Source organism: Callorhinus ursinus, unplaced genomic scaffold (assembly GCF_003265705.2).
Source record: "Callorhinus ursinus isolate GAN/ISIS: 27379988/994484 unplaced genomic scaffold, GSC_fseal_2.0 scaffold9, whole genome shotgun sequence".
In the NCBI taxonomy this organism is placed as follows: Eukaryota; Metazoa; Chordata; class Mammalia; order Carnivora; family Otariidae; genus Callorhinus; species Callorhinus ursinus.
Genome location: NW_027397071.1, coordinates 31,676,785 through 31,698,059, shown reverse-complemented (window position 1 = coordinate 31,698,059; position 21,275 = coordinate 31,676,785). Strand labels below are relative to the sequence as shown.

Below are 21,275 nucleotides of genomic sequence, written 5' to 3'. Positions count from 1 at the left end.
CATTGAGAATAATGCCATCAGGAAATAAATTTTAATATTTTAAGAAGAATAAAAAGTTGCGAGCTCCTTGAAATTTTGTATACATCAAATACTCACATCTTCTATCAGAAGTAATGATTCTGCATCTGATTTTCCTGGAAACCGGATCTTCATGTCCTTGAGGACAAATAAGGTCTGACTCGTTAGATCGTCTTCTTGTTCCTTTGTTCTCAGTTGCCGCAAAGACTCACTCTTAAATTTGAAAAAATACAGATATTTGGAGGGGGTCTTATTTCATTGTGCCACTATAATCTGAAAGATATTTCTAGGTAAAAATGATGTACTTTTAATTTAAAAAAAAACAATGAAAAAGAAAATAATTTCTTTTACATTTACTCTTAGGGTTAACTGGATATGATTTCCCAAGAGTGTCTTTCACTTCCACACAGTTATAGTTTATTTAGCTCAAAATACTAAAATAAAAATATAAGTGTTTAAAAAAAGACTTCCTGGTCAGTTCATTTGTTACATATACCCTAGGCAATTCTTGATTAGAAAAAATAATTATTGATTGTTACCAAGTGAAATTCATTCATTTATATTTTCTAAACTCTTCTATTTGGGAACATCATTCACATTAAATAAACAAATTAAATAAATCCCTGGCCTATGTGAGGGTACAAGGAGATATCTATTTGAGCATCTACAAGTAAGCCTGGTTGCAAAATAAACTCGCTGACTTCTTCAACACGAATCTCTGGGATTCATGCTAAGGAGAGAATGATATATGTTAATTTAAATATAAAGAAAACATTATCAACAATGTTAATACTTCAGTGCTCTAAAGCTAATTTATCAATGGTTTGTTTTTTAATCTATTAATCAGGAGTCCCATTAAGGAAAATTTACCGTCCAACAAATTCCCCCAAATTTACAGCTGTACTGCACAATACACTGCAAGATTATATACCTACTCAGATAAAATTCAACAAAATTATCCTACACCATCAGCAAATGGAAAATAAAATGCTATTCTGTGTCCATCCTCAAGTTCTATGATATAGTGGGGTCTGCTTTTTAAGTTACAGGTTAAGATAGATGAATCATCCAAATTCCAGAAGACCGTGAGCTGAGTTACAGAAAGGACCTGGGGTGCAATCTGTCCTCCTCCCATCCTCCCAGCCAATCCCTTGCTGTCTAAATCCTGAGGATAGTGCTTCCTATAATCTCAGAGGAGCAAGATCAGTGACTTACCATCTGAGAGTTAGGAGAGCTGGCATCATTAGTGTGAGGCAGATGCCTCATGTAGGAGGAGGCACGGTTTAAAGAATGTGACCGGGACCCTGAAGTTGGCCGGGATGCTGGTATCACTTGTTGCGCAGAAAAGGGGCGGCTGTCCGCGCTGGAAGGTGACTGAGAAGAGATGGACCGAGGGCAACTGACTGAGCGCCTAATGGAGCCTATGATAATGGAGAGGACGGACAGTACAGTAGCAGAGTTAGTAAGTTTCCTACTGCATCAGATTTAAACTAACAATTAGACCACATGGTAGCAAAACCGCAATAAATGTGAAAGCACAGACATCATCACGAGAATATGAGTTTGAAGTTAATTCTTCAGCTTAAACAGTAAATTTGGTGCAGAACCCCTATCATGTATTAAGGATGGTTACCATGAGAACAATTTTTTAAACAGTTCTGTTCTTGAAACATGACATAAAGGAACCAGAAGAAAGGAAAACTAACATTTACAGAGCACCTTCTATAAGCCAGGCACCTTGCTAGGTGCTACACTTTCATCTTAATCCTTACAGAAACCCTCTGAAGTAGGAATCTGCATTGTCTGGAGGCTCAGAAGAACTTTCTCAAGATCACATGACGAGAAAATGGCCAAGCTCAGGTTTAAGTCCTGACCTATATAATGTCAGTATCCTCCCTTTCTTTCTAAAGCATGATGCCACCTACTATCTTTGCATTAGACTGGTCATTGATTAGAATCCATGTATAGGTTAAAAATAGAATATTTTATAGCAAGATTCATAGGGAGGGATGGAAAGGAGTCTAGAGAGTGGCCAGAATAAATGGATGTTATAGAATTTAGGGCACGTAAGGAAAAAAAAAAACAGTAAAACAGAAGAAAGACATAAAGATTATCCTAATGGAGTTTAAATATATAATTGGTATTACAAGAGTAGTAGTAGACAGGTAGTCTTCTTATTCACAGGAGACAAGAATGAAAAAAAAAAACAAACCTAGATTTAAATTCCCATAGTAGAAGATTTAAGTCAAGAAAAAAATGTCTAGGTCTAGAGGGTTGTTATCAAAACAAACTAGGGAAAACCAAAGAATATCTTCCCCAATGAATAGTGAGACCATTTAAAAAAGAGAACCAACTGTTCCAGGTAAATTTTGATTCCTGGCATAGGAATATCACTCAATATCTTCAACAGTTATATCCTTTTCAGTTCATTTTGTAAATACCCTCTGTTCTATATTCTCTCTCTGCTTGGGGAATACATCAATCTTCATTAATTAAATAAATTAATAAAACTCACATGAAGGCAGGTATTTCTCTTCATTAGCTGTTGAAAAAAAATTAAACCTTTATAAAGGCAATGGACATTGCCTTTATATTTAGGGATGTATTTCTATAGGATATTTTGAGTCAATGATAAGCCTAATACCATTTGGTTCTGGTGAGTATAAAAAATATACTCATTAAAGCTATAAAAGATGTTTAAAAAAAAAAAACTTCCACTTGTTCCAATTATTAACTTTCTCCTGAACCTAAAAGTCACATCCAATTTTTTTAAAGGACTATACTTCTAGAAAAGAGCTGTGTGAGGAACATATCACTAGTCAATATGCTACTAGGAAAACACAAAAGCATGTGCTACTACCTACACCTTGGTTCTGCTCTCTTTAAGGGCTTAAGGTGATAGTTTGGACATGTATAACCTGATCACAGGTGCAGAAGGAAAATATCCTTTCTCTTGAATCACGACAGATTCCCATTTTTCCCCTGCATACACCGGAAATTCAGACAGAATAATTAAGTCACTAGATATGCCAATAATATTTAGGCAGACGAGCAAAAAACGGTTGTAACCTGCATATACAAGTTATGCGAGAAAAATATTTCATATAGTTTTATATATGAACACCTTATATCAACCCAAAATATATCTTTGAAACTATAACAAGTGTAAGTTTCCTAAGTTAGCTCTCTACACCAGAAAATGTTACACATAATCTGGATTTTGTCCTATCATTAGCATCACTTTGGAGAGAAAGCTCAAGGAGGGTTTGTGGCTATGGTATTCCTCAGTGTAATATTAAAGAGAGAATATAAAACAAATGGAAACCTTTGTGGTAATTCCTAATGACTATAAAAATAAAATATAACTAATAAGGAAGAAGCTATATAACTGAGCTAAGTTAGCTTTAAAATGTGAATTCACACTTAAAAACATTTTTAGTGCACTATTTTTCTGATCTCAATTTATTTTTGGTCTGAGAACAAAGAACAATGTCAGAGCTATAGAAATCTTGGCAACATTTTCGCAACCCTACCCTCATCCTCTGTTGGCTTGTGCTCTTAGGGATGCACACCTTACACAAGGGGTTAAACAACCGATGAGATCTGGACAAGACAATGTCAGCTTCCAAAAGAGAAACAGAGCCATACTTTCAGAGACATGCTGAAAGTACTTAAGGCATCTTTAAGGAACAAAGGAAGTAATTGATAAAATAGCTTGCAAACTCTAGAACAGGTGCTCACAATAGACATCTTAAATGAGTAAATAAATAAATGAAATGCAATATAATACATTATTTCCCCTCCAAACACATGAACTCTCAAAGACAGGAACATTAGCATGTATCTTTATAAAACAATTCAGTAAAAGAAAGTAAAGGAAAAGGAAAAGAAAGAATATTAAAAGTCTTCATGATAATTTGGGAAGAGATAATTAAAAGTCTTCATCTGTTTGTGCTGCATTCCTTGTGGCATTTTGCCATAAGTATGGAACGCCAGGTTTAAAGCACTCTCATTACCAGAGAACTAATGTATTAAGTAAACCAGTGCTGGAGATCAACGAAGGATCACAGTTGTGTTTATTGCGTGACTGAACTGGTCCCTCTCGTGGAGCCCTGGGACAATGGAGGACGAGGCAGAGACAGGAGAGGGGTCAAGAAAAGCCTTGCCTTGGAGGCAGCGTGGGGAAAGAGGGATCCAAATGAGCCTGAGGAAACAGCAATACCACACTGGACTTCGGGGGGTGAAAGAATCGTGGACACATGTGAAATCAAAGAAGGAATGAGTGACAGAATGGAGGAGAGAGAAAATGTGAAAAGAGAGGAAGAAAGAGAAAAGAAGAAGGCAGAAGGGAAGCCAACAGAGCAGCTGGCTGGTTACTGTCCGGAATACTTGCTGTAGGCATCCCCGAAGCCCTCACTTAAGCGCTTAGCCCTGATGAAAACAGGAGGGAACAAAACTTCAACTATTTCACAATTGCGCGGCTCACAGAGAGGTTCAAGTCAAATGCCTGGAGAGATACACACATTTTTTAAGAAGAGGTGAGCATATAAAATAAAACTGGTGACCAAAAGGGAGGGAAAGCGGGGGGAGAAGGAATGAGGGAACATAACTGTCTTGAGAGAGAATGCAGCCCGCAGATCAGCAGCCATGAGGCCCATTTCACAAAATCCATGCAACAATCCAGGACATCACAAAAACTATGAAATAGAGAAGAAAGGACTCGCAGAGAGCCTGCATTCAGCCTGTTTGTTTTCCATGTGCAGCCCCTGGAAGGGATTGTGCGGTGTGCCCAGGTCAGGTGAGGGAAGGAAGTGGGATGGAGTCCAGCTCCCCTCACATACGGCAAGGGTTCTTGTGGCCCAAGGTCTTTTATTGAGTTCAGTAATTTCCGTTCCATAATTCTTCACATAACAACAAAATTAGAAGAAATTAACTTACTGGATTGTTGAATTAATTTGTAGTTGTTGGACTGTTTAAGGTTGTACGTAACTTGCTTTTCTCTGTTCTTATTTTGGTACTCTTCGTTCTCATCCTCGGGTTCTGAAGCGCTGCGGCTGCTGTCGTAACTGCTGTCGCTGCTGTAGTATTTCTGTCTTTTCATTACCTCAGAGCTCTCAGGCATGGAGGACAGAGGCTAAACGAGAGGGAAATGGGTTCTCCTGTCAGAATTCACAACGCTCCTAATAAATTATTAGCATGAGGAGTTACTATTCTTAATTTCCCGCTTATGCTTGCTGCTTTTCACCAAAGCCTGAAAACCCCCCAAAGCATGACTGCTACCAGGCTGCCTTTGGCCTGCCGTGCTAGCCACTGATGGTTCTGCTTCGGCCAAATGGTCCTTCTTCAATGCTACAGAGCTCAGTCGTGATGAGGAAAATGCTGTTTCTGCGTGATTTGAGGAAATGACCAGAGTACCCACAAAGAATAACAAAATAAAGTATTTGAGATGAAAATGAAAATATAGGGCGCCTGGGTGGCTCAGTTGGTTAAGCGACTGCCTTCGGCTCAGGTCATGATCCTGGAGTCCCGGGATCGAGTCCCGCATCGGGCTCCCTGCTCAGCAGAGAGTCTGCTTCTCCCTCTGACCCTCTTCCCTCTCGTGCTCTCTATCTCTCATTCTCTCTCAAATAAATAATTAAAATCTTTAAAAAAAAAAAAAGAAAATGAAAATATAAAAATCAGAGACGTAATCAGCTTTTCTTCATTCCATACAGAGAGATTACTCATTACTCATCAAAACGCAGAGATGTACTTTTGTTCTATCACTGATGTGCAGAGTCACTAAGTGTGTGTGTGTGTGTGTGTGTGTGTGTGTGTGTGTGTAGCTTGTGAGAGAGAGAAGAAGAGAGAAGGGTGCGGGCAGGGGGAAGAAAGGCAGAAAGAGTAAGAAAGCAGCAGCCAGTTAAACCACGGCCAGTAAAGGGGCGCCTGGTGGCTCAGTCGGTTAAGCGGCTGCCTTCCGCTTGGGTTGTGATCCCAGGGTCCTGGGATCGAGCCTCGCATCGGGCTCCCTGCTCAGCAGAGAGCCTGCTTCTCCCTCTGTCCATCCCCCTGCTTGTTCTCTCTCTCTCAAATAAATAAATAAATAAAATCTTAAAAAAAAAAACCCACTGTAAATAAAATAAGATGAATTACTGTAAGTATAGTAAGGCCACATCATTAAACACAGCCTATGAGCCTATCCACTCCGATAATGTGTAACCCAAAGCAAGGTATTCCTCGCATGTCTAATTTGCTGTGGATATTTTTCCAAATAAAAATTTTTAGTTAATTGTCTACTTTCCAAATTGGTTCTGAACAGCACGTGCCTCTTCTCGTAGGATTTCTAAATCTGACATATAGGTCTGGCCATAATGGAGGAACACTGCTCTTCATTGCCCATGCTACATAAAATAAGTGGTATCATGTAAAAGTCAGCATGGCAAGAATTTTTGGAGGCTAGGTGCCATGTAGAAGGGTAAATCTGTAATGATTCAAAATGCCCTGCTGTTATGTTCCAATATTTCCATTAGAATTACTTGTCTCCAAACCTCCCAATCAATGTGTTTCCAAGGATGCCAGCCCAGGGAATAAAAGATAAGGGAAGTAGGCCAGCTTCACTTCAGAAAGAATGTGCACAACCAAGAACAAGACATTTTTATAACGTAGTCATTTTAAGAGACTATTTATTATACAAACCATACGCCTCTTACTCCTGCTGGAAAAGGCTCCTGTAGCTATACACTAGATTCTTGTTCTCTGTTAAACAAAAGTGCTTTGATGCTAGCATACACCACCATGAAACCCTTGGTTACCATGGCATTTCACAGAAATAAGGTATATCTTCTCATGTATCGGTGTAGGATGAAAGATAAAGAGAGAAACAGCATTTCATGAAGTGCCTGGAAGACACAGTAAGCCAAACCATGATCCTCTTAAAGTCACCGCCTTTGCAAAGGGTGAAAAATAACCAAAGAAAGCAGGAAAAGAAATTTAATGCACTACGGTACCAACTTGTATTTCAAAGTATGTTTTCCTTTTGATAGTCTAATATTTACTGAGCCCTAACACTGTTCAAAGAGATATGCATAAAAACACTGACTAGTACACAATCATGGAAGAGTTTGATAGTCTTGGGGAATATGAATTCTAGAGGAGGCATGTTTCTTCAGAAGTCTTGCAGACCCCAAAGAAACAGTGGCACAACCAGGTTTGCTAGTAGTGTCCTCTTACACGTAGGCAAACAGCTTTAGGGGTTCTTAAAGAACTTGACTACATAATGAGTTATTTGATCCTATAAAGAATCACTAAGGGAAACAGATAGCTGAACCTTTGTGGCATATACGCATTTGGGACTTTTTGACCAACAAACTGTTCAAGCAATAATTAATAAGAAGTGATAGCAGTGTGAACTTCAAACAGTACCTTAACTACAAAATGGAATTTGTAAATTGGCATTGAGTTAGGACACAAGCCATACTACTAATTTTATGTCCAATTTTATTATGAACTGGGCCATACATAATAAATATGTAAATAGCATAAAGATTAGTATGTCCCTACCACCCAGCTGAAAAAAAAGAACAATGCTAATAGATGATACTTTATGTGGTATTTATTATTTAGATAGCTAATTAATATTTCTTAGTTTCTCAAATAAGTGAAAAGTTATTATTTCTCCTAGTACAAGCTTCATTTAGTCTTCACTATCTTCAATTATTCTTCTACCATAAATACACTGGAAATTAATGTTTACCATATGATATCATCCCTCTAAAAATGAAAGGCTGCTTTGAAGTTTGGCTCACCCCAGATCCTCAGTGTGAAAGTGAAGAAACCTTCACTAAAATCTGGCAATTTAAACAATACATAGCTGAAATCTATTATGCATTAATATCATAAACAAATGTATCCTTATGTTCTAGTACACTATTAAAATCTTAGAGTACAATACTTCAATAAATTAGCCTATTGAACATTTTAAAATTTCCAAAAGTTCACTCTAGTTTTCCAGAGCACAACTTCATCAATCATTTCTATATTAATTAGTGCAAATTAAGTTAAAAGTTATAAAAATGCTTTTACTTCAGACTGATTATACAGCTTTCAACAATTTTGAAATATTACCAGCATTAATACCTACAGAAACTAGTCAATTCATTTCATTTCAACAAATACAGATAGTTTCTACTCTTGCCTAGAATAAGAAGGGTTGAAAAAAATATACAATGTGAATTCTGCCTTCCAGGAGCTTATATTTTTATTTGGATGATAAGCCTTATTTAATGAAGCAAAGTATGATAGACAGCTGTTTCAGGGCCTTTGCATTTGCCATTCTGCCATAAATATTGTGCCCCTAAGTTGTCTCACAACTGGTTTGCCAAATTGCAATAATTAATACACAAAGCTTAGAACCTATTCACTTTTACAGATACTCTAAAATATATTAGAGGCATTAACTGCACTGTCCACAATTCTTCAGTATAAAGCACATATTTCAGAAGAACGGTGCCTGACATCCAAGGTCTCTGATCTCCACCAGATACATATCTTTCGCCAGGTTCATCTTGTACTATTTTACTCCCAGGAACCTTCCATATGAGTGATACCAAATTCTTTCTTGTTTCTCCAATACTCTATGCAATGTCACACCTCCATGTGCTTGCCTTAAGTATTCCCTCTACCCTGAATATCCTTCCCCGGCTCCTAAATATTTAGAGCACTAGTCATTTTTTTTTTAAGACCCAATTCCAATGTCACTTCCTTTTGTGGCCATCCACAGTCTACCAATCCCTTTTTTCTCTATGTTGTTGTAGCACTTTCCACTCCCTTTATTACAACACTTGCCACAATATACCCTGGACTTTGGTTCACCTATCTGTTCTTCCACTAGCAAATGAGGTCCTTGTGGACACATTCAACAAATTTAACTAATGGCTTTTGATAACCTGCTAAGTACTAAACACTGTGCAAGGTGCTAGAGATGACAATATGCTTCCTACCCTCAAAGTACTTACAAGTTCATTCTAAAGCAAACATGCACACAATTGTCACGAATGCTCTTAAAGTGTTATTTGTAGCACAGCAGAATAAGCAGAAGAAGGAAGAGCTAAGTCTAACTAGGGGAGTGAGGGAAGATTTCACAAAGGCAGCAATGGTTCAGCTGGATTAGAAGGGGATCTGTAATCAAGCAATGAATGGATAATTTTTTTTTTAAATAGCCAAGATTTTGCAAATTCACCATTTTCCTACTGTACTACCAAAGCCTTTAACATATAAAAAAAGGAACATGTAGATCATCACTAAAGAGAGGGTGAAGGTAAAGCAAACACCTGCACATTTTTGCTTGCATGAGAGCTTTCTGTTTATTCCTAGAAACCATACCTATTTTAACTAACACAATTTCAATGTTACTGGGTCAACAATAAGTGGCCCCCCCATAAGGATTTCCAGAGTCATGATTTGCCTAACTATAATGCTACACATCTCTGATAATTGTATGTCTAGAAATATGAGAAAAATGTAATACTAAGTATAGAATAAGGGTACTAGTTTTAAGTCCCTCTTAGTCCTAACTCATAGGGTTTTCACGAGCATTAGGGAAAGAATTAAAAAATGAGGAAAACTTGGAGCGCCTGGGTGGGCTCGGTCAGTTAAGCATCTGCCTTTGGCTCAAGTCATGATCCCAGGGTCCTGAGACTGAGCCCCAGATCGGGCTCTCTGCCTCTGCTCAGCAGGGAGCCTTCTTCTCCCTCTCCCTCTGCCTGCCACTCTGCCTACTTGTGCTAGCTCTCGCTCTCTGTCAAATAAATAAATAAAACCTTTTAAAAAAAATTAAAAATGAGAGAAACTAACATAACAAAACTTCTCCTGAGTGTATCTCCTAATTCCATCTGCACTGGGCACATAGTCCATACAGTTCCTTGAAAGTGGCATCAGTCATTCTTACAGTAAGAAAAGGTAAAATCAACTGTACTTAGTAGCATCTACTTTGATAGTAAAGAATGTACAGGAACAGCACCTTTGGTCCTCGAGGCTTGGCAGTTTTGCCCATCAATTTTTCATCGTCAATTTCACATTGTTCCAGAAGATCCAAAATATCTTCTTCCTTAAAAAAAAAATATTAAAACTGTGATCACTAATGGACTCTAGAATTTTTCCAAGATCATTAATCTCCATAAATTAGTGTGCAATAAGGAGTCCTGGAACTATTTAATGAAGATTGCTCAGATCAAATGAGAAATAAAGAGTTATGGAAAAATCTCTTGAAGAAACCTTCACTAAAATCTGGCAATTTAAACAATACATAGCTGAAATCTATTATGCATTAATATCATAAACAAATGTATCCTTATGTTCTAGTACACTATTAAAATCTTAGAGTACAATACTTCAATAAATTAGCCTATTGAACATTTTAAAATTTCCAAAAGTTCACTCTAGTTTTCCAGAGCACAATTTCATCAATCATTGCTATATTAATTAGTGCAAGATAATATTATGACTTCAGAAGAAAATTGATGATTGGCCTAATAGTTTCATTTGGAACAATCTAATGGTAGTATTTGGTAAATGGTACAATTTAAGGTAACTCTTTCAAAATTTTAACTATTGTGCAAGAGTATCTTTAGAACTTTATGAAAGATTTTCATTCTATGGGCATAATACTTGCTCTTCTAGAGGCACCGTGATGTCAAGGGGAAAGTTATAAAAACATATACTGAAATAGATTTTGAGCAAACCAGAGCAAATAGAGTATAATAGCTACTCTGAAAGAGGTATAATCAATAGCTTCCTTGAGTTATTTATTCAACCTATAAAAATACCGCATCTCCATTTATATATTTATGACATATTTCAGTCTCTTATAAAAAGATTTTTGAAGAAACTAGAAATCTTATTGTGCAATGGAAATTGGTAAAATAAGTTACTCTCCATCCCAATCCAACAAAGCTTAGCTATTAAAATACCAAAATACTTTTGCTATAATGTTTTGATTAAATAATAATCCTACAATGAATTCCTGTGACAGCAACACAAGATAGTTAAAAAGAAACTCAAAGAATTCTGTTTCTGCTGAGGAGAAAGATCATAATAGATAATACTTTCATTATAGGAGCTAGAAAAAGATAAACTAAATAATCATTTTTTTAAGACATCAGAAAACTGTAGATAAAAAGTAATGTAAAATAAACTAAATACCAGAGGGGGAGAAGTTCTAGGTAAGCAGATATGAGTAGCCATTTTCTACTTTGGAATCATTTGTCAAGTCTGCACACAGATGGGCAGAAACCACGTCTATAATAGGCTGGGATAAAGAGAATCTAATAGAGTTTTCCATGGTCATGTAGGCTAGTGTAACATCTAGAACCGCCCCACAGAGCTTGTTCTCTTCACCTGCTGGGTCTCTTTGACAGCAATTTTAGTGAGCATGTAGAGGAGTAGGAAGACAGAGAGGAATGTGAAAGCCAGTAATACTCCTCTGTAGTCTTACAGTTTTTAGATACCAATAGAAAATGAGGTCTGTAATAAACACTGAATAAATTTCATCCTTCGGACACTTGAAACAAGACAGTACACTAAAACTACCACAGCCCAGACTGGACCCAGTTCAACTTTTCTTTCTTTTTTTTTTTTTCTTTCTTTCTTTTTCTCTTTCTTTTTTTTTCTTTCTTTCTTTTTCTTTTTTCTTTCTTTCTTTCTTTTTCTTTTTTTTCTTTCTTTTTTTCTTTCTTCTTTTTTAATAGAAATAAATTTGACATATAACATTGTGCAAAGACACATTTATATATTTAATATGATTGTCAGTGTAGTAATAGTTAGCTTCTCCAATACATCGCATAATTATCATTTCTGTGACTGGAATAATAAATATCTGTTCTCTTAGCAAGTTTGGTGATTAGAAGGCAATGTTGTCTATATACACTATACTGTACATTTTATCTCTAAGACTTATTTACTACTAGTTGCAAGAATGTATCCTTAAACAATCTCCTATCCCCCCACACCTGAACCCTGGTAACCACCATTTCACTATTTTTATGAGTTTGGCTTTTCTGGATTCCACATAAAAGTGAAATCCTATAGTATTTGTCTTTTTCTGTCTGACTTATCTCAATTAGCCTAATGTTCTCAAAGTCCATCAATGTTGTCACAATGGCAGGACTTCCTTCTTCCTCATGGCTGAAAATACTCCATTGTACATATATACCACATCATCTTTATCCATTCATCCATTGACAGGCACTTACATTGTTTCCAAATCTTGGCTACTGTGAATAATGCTGCAATAAACATGGGAGTGAATTTATCGCTTTGATATCCTGTTTTCATTTCCTTTGGGTATAACCCAGAAGTGGAATTGCTGGATCATATGTTAGATCTATTTTTAACTTTTTGAGAAACCTCCATATTGCTTTCTATAGTGGCTGAGTCAACTTATATTCCCACCAACAGTATACAAGGGTTCCCTTTTCTCCACATCCTCACCAACACTTGCTATCTCTTGTCTTCTTGATGATAGCCACTCTAACAGGTGTGAGATGGCACTTCATTGTGGTTTTGATTTGTATTTCCCTGACGATTAGTGATGCTGAGCATTTTCCCATGTACCAGTTGGACATTTGGATGTCTTCTTTGGAAAAAAATGTCCGTTTAGCTCCTCTGCCCATTTTTTAGATTCTTTTTTGTTATCGTTGGTATACAGTTGCATGAGTTCTTTAAATATTTTGGATATTAACCCCTTATCATATATATGGTTTGCAAAAATGTTCTCCTGTTCTGCAGGTTGCCTTTTCATGTTGTTGATTATTTCTTTTGCTGTGCAGAAGCTTTTAAGTTTGATGTAGTTCCACTTCTTGATTTTTGCTTTTGTTCAACTTTTCTTTGGCTGAAAGTGATTAGCCACTTACCTTAGCACCCTGAAAGAAGAAAGATATACCTTTTTTTGGAGAAAATAATATCAGTTCAATTTTAATAATTCTTTTATAGAAACTGTCAAATAAAAATTGTAGGATATCCAAAATAACAAGAAAATGTGACCCATGATAAAAAGGAAAAAAACATTTTAAAGAGCAGGTCCTTATGATCTAGATGTTAAAATTAACAAACAAGGATTTTAAAATAACTACTACATACGTATTAAAGGAAATTGATGAAAAATGAAAAAAAGGAATGAAAGATGCAGAATTTCAAAAGAGAAATGAGATTTTAAAAAACCAAATGGATAGGGGCACCTGGGTAGCTCAGTCGGTTAGGTGTCTGCTTTCGGCTGAGGTCATGATCCCAGGGTCCTGGGATCGAGCCCTGCATCGGGCTCCTTGCTCAGCAGGAAGTCTGCTTCTCCCTCTCCCACTCCCCCTGCTTGTGTTCCCTCTCTTGCTGTCTCTCTCTGTCAAATAAATAAATAAAGTCTTAAAAAAAATGGACATTCTTGAGTTGAAAAATATAATAAAAAATTTAGAAGATATTATGACAGACTGGGCAGAGCAAAGATATGTCAGTGGAAATTATCCAAACTGAAGCACAAAGAAAGGATAAAGAAAGGAAAAATAGAACAGAGTATCAAGGAAACACAGGATGCTGTCCAATGACCTAATATATGTGTAGTTAGAGTCCCATAAAGAGACAAAACCAAAATAATGCAGCAGCAATATCTGAAGAAATAATGGAGGAGAATTTTCCAAAACCAATTAAATACTAAATTAAGCCAGAGCTTCAAGAAACTGAGAAAATTACAAGCAGGATTAATACAAAGAAAGTCACACATAAACACATCAAAGTCAAAATGCTGGGGGGAAAAAAAGCAGCCAGGGAAAAAGACATATTACATTTAGAAGGAAAACAAAAATAATGATGGTTGAATTCTGAATAGGAACAATAAGAACCAGAAGAAAAATAAGTGATATCGACAAAAGTGCTGAAAGGAAAAAAAAAAAAAAGCCTGCCAAGATAGAATTCTATACCCAGTTAAACTCCACTTAAAAAAGACAAAATGAAAGAGAATTTCTGACCAAAAAACAAGAGAGACTGAAAATTAATCAACACATTTATGCTACAAGGAATATGAAGTACTAAAGAAAGTTTCTTCAAACTGAAGAAAGATAACCCTTGTTAGAAGCATAAATCTGTATGACAAAATGAAGAACACAAGAAAGGGTATATATGTGAGTAAATAGGAAAGGTTAGTTAGAAAACTATTAAAGAACACTGATTGCTTAGACAATACTAACAATGTATTCTGAGGTTTTTAACATAAGTAAAAGTAAAATATATGTTAACAACACAAAGTCAGAGGGAGGCACTAAATGAAACTAAACTTATGATCCTTAATTCAAGGATCCTTAATTCAAGGTTATTATCATTTAAGGATGTATATTGTAATTTCTTTTAAAAAATATTATGCTGCAATATAACTAAAAGCCAAAAAAGATAAAATAGTATAACAAAAAATAATTTGTTTTTCCAAAATAATAAAGGGAGCAATGAAAAAATAATGAACAAATGGAATAGAGAACAAAGAGCAAAAGGGAAGACATAAACCCACCTATACCAGTAAATGTGTGAAATGATTAAGAGACAGATAGTGTCAGACTGAATTTTAAAACAAATATCACCCAACTACAATGGTATTTACCAGAGATATTTTAAATATAAGAACACAGATGAGTTGATAAATGTCAAGATATGTCATTGAAACAGTAGCCATAAGAAAGAAACTAGTTGGCTACATTAGTCACAAAAAGTAAACTTATGACACGGGATATTATCGAAGGGAAAGGTAAATATTTCATAATGATAAAATAGAAAGGATGAATTCATTAGAAAGACACCTTCATAACTTCAAAGTATATGAAACAAAAATCGACAGAACTAAATCCACAATCACAGTTGGAAGTTTTTAACAGTCTCTCTCAGTAATTGCTAGAACTAGTTGGCCAAAAAAATCAGAAAGGATATAGAATATTTGAACAACACTAATAGCCAAATTTACTTATGACATGTATAAAACTCTATAACCAACACCTGTAGTAGTAGCACATTATTTTCACAAACACTTGGAACATTCACAAAATAAGTACTCTATTGAGTTAAAGCAAGCATCAATTCATTTTACAATATTAAAATCAGAATGTTTTCTAAACTAGAAATTTTTAACAAAAATAAAGCAAGAAAGTTTTAATGTATGGAAATTAAGCAAAAAACTTCTAAATAACCAAATAAAAGCCAGAAATTAATTTAGAATGGTAGTTAATAAAAATATAATATGTAAAAATTGCTAGATACAAGGGCAATATACAAAAAAATCAGATGTTTACATCCTGAAAACAAATTTAAAAATGAAAAATTTTAAAAACTATATTACTGGCAATAGTAGCAAAAACATCCAATACTTAGCAATAAATTTAATTACAGATGTGCAAAAACTATACACCAAAAGCTATAAACACAGCAGAGTAATTAAAGACTCAAGTAGATGGAGAGATATGCCATATTTATGGATCAGAAAACTCAGAACTGTTAATTCCTCAGTACTGTTAATATTACTGTTAATATAGATTCCTCACAGTCCCAATTAAAATCCAGCAGCTACTTTGTAATACAAAAATTAATCAAAATTTAAAATCAAGTCAATTCTAAAATGTGTATCGAAGTATAAAGGACCTAAAAAGGCCAAAAACAACAGTACTGAAGATAGTGTGTTATTTGTATAAGAAGAGGCTCACAAACCAATGGACCAGGGCAGGCAAAGTTGTGACATTTAAACTAGATTTTGAAGACGATAAGGAAGAAGGGAATTAAGATTCGAAGCCTATTATGTGACAAGTACTTTAAGTAGACTATTTTAATTAACCTCAATTTTATTTTTATTTTTTTTAAGATTTTATTTGTTTATTTGACAGAGGGAGACACAGCGAGAGAGGGAACACAAGCAGGGGGAGTGGGAGAGGGAGAAGCAGGCTCCCCATGGAGCAGGGAGACCAATGCAGGGCTGGATCCCAGGACCCTGGGATCGTGACCTGAGCCAAAGGCAGACGTTTAACGACTGAGCCACCCAGGCGCCCCTCAATTTTATTTTAACCACCAACTTGTCAAGTATAGTTTTAATACTATTGTATTAGTAATGAGCAAACTGTTGATCAAATAGTTTAGTCTAAGGTTACTTAATTAACACATGGGGGACCTGGAATTTGAATGTAGGTCTATCTGGCTCCAAAATGCCTAGGTTTTCTAGCAGAAAAAGTACAGTTAGGGGAGAAGATGAAACTGATGCGGTATCCACTGGAGAGACAAATAACAGTACAGAACAGGTGATGGAAAATGAACAAAGGTCTCCTACTGTCTTGATCAAGAAAAACGAAAGGTCCACAGAATATAACTCTACTGGTGGAAACCTTTGTGTATGTCAAAAGAAAGACTTTTGGGGGAAAAGAACATTGAGGTATACATTATTCCTTCTGCTTCTGTCTCTTAGGTGTAGCCAGTTCAAAAGTGGCTCTATATCTTGTTGCAGAATTTAAGTGAAAAGAGACCATAGCAAAATCTATCTATAATGAAATTTATCATTTTTGAATCACTCAATATAACAGTGTATACAAGAAATGAGAGGTTATCACTGTAGTGAAATGTCCAGTAATATAAAGTACAATTTAATGGGTCCACATAAACTTACTTGTCCAATGGGACTTTAGGAAGCACAGTGCAAGCACAGGCTTGATTAGCACTTGCACACTGGGTTTGTCCTCTTGCAATGCTTCCTTTTGAAACTCCAAGCTACCATGTTATGAGATCTGGCTACCTTGCTAAGAAATCATGTAAAGAGGGCACCTGGGTGGCTCAGTTGGTTGGACGACTGCCTTCGGCTCAGGTCATGATCCTGGAGTCCCGGGATCAAGTCCCACATCGGGCTCCCTGCTCAGCAGGGGAGTCTGCTTCTCCCTCTGACCCTCCCCCTTCTCATGCTCTCTATCTCATTCTTTCTCTCAAATAAATAAATAAAATCTTTAAAAAAAAATCATGTAAAGAGAAAGAGACATTGAGCCAGCTCCCCAGACGTTCCAGCTATCTTAACTGAGACACCAGACATGTGAGTGAAGACTTCCTGGATTTCCAGCCCCAGTTGAGCTTCCAGATAAATGCAACTATGATTCACTCCAAGCAGGCCAAGCTGAAGAACTACTCAGCTGAGCTCAGCCAAGATTACAGAATATGAGCAAGTAAATGGTTTATTATGCTACAAAAGACAACTGGTAGACATTTCGATAAAGAGCTTACTGTGTGTGTATGTGTGTGTGTGTGTGTTTTAATTATTTCTCATATGACAGGTCTATGCAGGATATCAGGGGAAAAATACTGTATAATATTAGTTACAATCCAAATTATGAGAGCATTGCAAAACACTAGGTTAATTCAATGGATTTTTTTTTATTCGAGTTACATATACACACCTCTGTAAAAAGACATGTTATGATGATAGATTGATATTACAACATAATAACAACATTCTCTACAGTATAATTTGTCCTGTTAGACATCTTATTTATGAAATCACTTGGTTGGCTATGAAATGCTACCAACTGTTAAAATAGAAGGAAAGTGCATCTTAAAACAAATGTTTTTGTATGTGGGACTAAGGTGGGTTGTTTTTAAAGACATATCATTTGGCTTCATTCATTTTTCTCTTCATAAACATTCATTCCTTTACCTTCATCCTTTTCAAAGGATTATTCAGCTCTCGCTGGAATGAAGCTGCTCTCCCTGAAAGGAAGGTCTGAAAGGCAACAGCCAACAAATTTTCGTACTTTTCAAGCAGAGTTTTATCTTCAGGAGGATAAATTCGTCTACAATAAATCAGATAAACCAACTAGTTTAAAAGAAGCTATTGCAGTGCAAGAGTTAAGTTCAATTACATAGATACTCCTTGACCATCTACTCAAGAAGTATGGTCTACTCAAGGAGTATGGTCCTAAAGTAACTGGCCAGTTACTTTACTAGGTGCTAGAAATAAAGATGAATGCAGTTATAAGAAATTCACGCAAATTTTCATCAGTTACCTACACAAATTAAAGTTTATCTAGAGAATGGTCATTAAACAATGAGGCTCCATAAATCATAGTATAAGGGTTTGGTTGTGGAGCGGCGGTTGGAGAATTGCAATCGGGCATATTGAAGAAATATCTTCATGGGAGAGAGCAGGTGATGAGGGATAAGCTGGAAGTGTGCAATTATGGTGTGGTTACTGACATATACAAGAATACAGGCGTTCATCTTGATATTCTCTTTTGGGGTGGTGGAATATGCCTCTCCAAAGAAGAGAAGAGGGCAGAGGTAGAATGAGAAGAATGTGTTCTCAGAGTTGCTGTTGATGATGTTAAGGCAGAAAAGAATGTTTTACCAGGGGTGTGAGAAGCTCTGTGGCCCTCAATCCTCCTAATTCTGTTAAGTTAACGTCAAGCTTAGGAAGAGGAGCAGTCTTTCCAAGAACACAAGGAATTTAGAGGGGGTGTCCTCTTTTATCCTGTCAAAGGATTCTGTGGAGGGGTTCCAGTTCAACACAGTCCACACCCCTCTGTATTGCCTCATATCTGCCTCCTTCAAACATTTTCATTATCTGCCTGGTTCCTGATATATCTGAGTTTAAACAAAGTAGAGCAACCACTCTGAACTGACAGAAAGAAAACTAGGAGACCTAAAGCCTGACTTTCTCAAAATACTACATTAAAAGTAAATAAGGTCACAGGAATAGTTTCAGATTTAAAAGATCTCATACAACCACCCATGAAGCTGGCTAGCAGGAATGAAATAAACAGTGCTCAAAATAAGTCTAAAAGGTTAAAAATGTAGAATAGTTGTTTTGACACTTCTTCAATCTATAAGAAAATGGAAGCACAGTTACCTATAATTCCCCATATGCCGATTTTCATGTTCTTCTTTTAAAATCTGCTTTCGTAACTGAGCAAGTCTCTCTTTCTAGAAATGAAGAAATTTTACAAATAAAATCTGACCAATGAATTATGTAATTCAAATTGTAGGTATATTGTTAAAATTTTCATACCAACTCTTCTTTCCGCCTCTCTAACTGATGTCTCTGCTGTTCCCAGTCTGAGGAACCTGGTAAGAGCCTTTTTATTGAATTTTGACCATAAAGCCTCCTTTGAGCTTCAGCTTTTTGTTTGGCCAAGTTTCTCCTTTTATCACTGGTCCTGAAATATAAAACACAGGAATTCAAATAAGCCCTGATCTTATCCCCGTGAGGAGAATTAGCAGAAGAGGAGACACAGTGGGGATATGAATCAATGTTTTATATATATATGTATATATATATTCACATACATCAAATTCATCTAATCATCCATCAAATATGCGTCTCCATATAGTAAACTGGAGGTTCCTTATTCCCAGGGGTTGTGATGGAATACTCTGAGCAATCTACACTCTTTTGGATTTTCTTGAGATTAAAAGTATATGCTTACAAAATGAACTTTGGGGTACATATGGAGCCATACTATAAGTAAAACATTGTATCAATAATTGTGCAGACTTGAAAGACAAGTCTAACACATATATGCCCATGGAGCACTCCATCTTGATGGAGAGAAAAGCCACATCTATAATGTAAACTTCATTAGCATAAGTTTAAAATGTTAAGAATTGTATTAAATTCTCTTACTGGAACAACACTAAGAAAAATAAGGAAAATGAATTCCAACTTTCCTTTATTTTTAAGACTAGAAATTTCTCACTATTTGAACTTTTAAGAAGACAAAAACACCCACAGATTATATCCTGAATTGGTTGGCAAAGACATGAAAAAACATAAGGCCTATTTACATAATAACAGTAAATGCAAAAAAAAATGTATAGGTATACTGTTTGAATAATCTAAAATATCTTATGCACTTGTGTAAGCTAAATAAACAAAAATTTCACTTTCTATATCTCTTCTATTCATTTCTTTTAGGACAATTGAAATGTCAGTTAAATTGAGGCAAATCGTTCTTTGATCAAGCAAAAGAAGGGGCCATATGAAAATTTCTTAACAAATTTATCTATCAAAAAAATAGGAAAAAAAATTCATGTATCAATCTCTTTTTTTAATAATGCTTTCCATATAAAGCTACTTTCTCAAGCAGGCAACTGCTAAATGCGTGGAACCATTTAAAATAAATAAATTGCTTGGAAGCATCCTCCAACTCTTTTAGAGTTCTTTAAATGATGATTAGAATCAATTGAAATCATAAAATCCCTGGGCTTAAATGACCTCAGAGGTCCTTTAATCCAACACCCTAAACACTGTTTGAACATTTAACAATGGTAGATGACTCACTACTTCATTAAGCAGTTCAATTAAACTTCTAACAAATTTCTTTCATAATGAGCCAAAAGCTTCCCTACAAAACAGCATTTCAAATATTTGAGATCCATGATCACGTACACTGTAACCAGCCTAATAATATTCTGTTGATGCAGCAATCCCCTTTCCGAGTATATATTCAAAGGAGTTGAAATCAGGATGCAAAGATATATCTGCACTCCCATGCTCATTACAGCATTATTCACAATAGCCAAGCCATAGAAGAAAACTAAATGTTCATCAACAGATGAATGATAAAGAAAATGTGGTATATACATACAATGGAATATTATCCAGCCTTAAAAAAAAAAAAAAAATTCCTTTTTTAACTCTGCCTTAACAACTACCCTGCCCTGTTAACCCTGCCTTAACAACTACCTCTTTTTTCTGTTTACCCAGGCAGCATGACACTGGGAAGACCTCTGAACAGAAAGGTAGGAAATCCATGTATTTGAGGGTTGTTGCTTTTTTTAACTTCCTGAATGAACATCTGCTTTAGTTTCTTCTTGTAAGGTGAGGAAGATAATCTAAAGATTTTCCTCAAGTATTCTCCAATTCAACCTTACACTCTATATTGAATAATTATACCAACACTCTTAACTATTTACTGTAGATTCAGAGCATGATATGGAGAGAAGGAAAAGCAGTTTGTAGAGAGGAAAAGATATTTAAAAAGAAAACACTAAAAGAATTTGAAGAATGGCATCAAGAAATTCAAAATATAAAATATGAAAAAATTATAAGCCAATTCCATGTACAAGTGATTGTTCTATGCCAAAGGTGGTGAAAACCTTCTAAATGAGGGAGGAAATACTTTACCTGATGTTTAGTAGCTTTAGTGCATTTAGCAGCACTCCCCTTTTTACATCATAGTCTATTTTCTGATCAGTTCCAAAGCTTGGAGCACGATTAATCTGAAATTTAC

At 35.8% G+C, this 21,275-nt stretch overlaps 1 protein-coding gene across 10 annotated transcripts in view; it reads right to left on the bottom strand.

The window, feature by feature from the left end:
• Positions 1-21,275, bottom strand: part of TTLL7 (tubulin tyrosine ligase like 7) — a 159,988-nt gene that overhangs the window by 44,716 nt on the left and 93,997 nt on the right. For all 10 annotated transcript variants that reach the window (XR_003208353.2, XM_073896430.1, XM_073896426.1 and 7 more), the window contains 8 exons: positions 21,170-21,264; positions 19,052-19,199; positions 18,893-18,966; positions 17,702-17,837; positions 10,019-10,105; positions 4,957-5,152; positions 1,234-1,439; positions 97-231 (listed from right to left, as the gene is read on the bottom strand). Coding sequence is in view for 9 of the 10 variants with exons in the window: in XM_073896430.1 (XP_073752531.1) it covers positions 97-231; positions 1,234-1,439; positions 4,957-5,152; positions 10,019-10,105; positions 17,702-17,837; positions 18,893-18,966; positions 19,052-19,199; positions 21,170-21,264 (1,077 nt within the window). In the remaining variant the exon portion in view is untranslated. The remainder of the gene's footprint in view (positions 1-96; positions 232-1,233; positions 1,440-4,956; positions 5,153-10,018; positions 10,106-17,701; positions 17,838-18,892; positions 18,967-19,051; positions 19,200-21,169; positions 21,265-21,275) is intronic.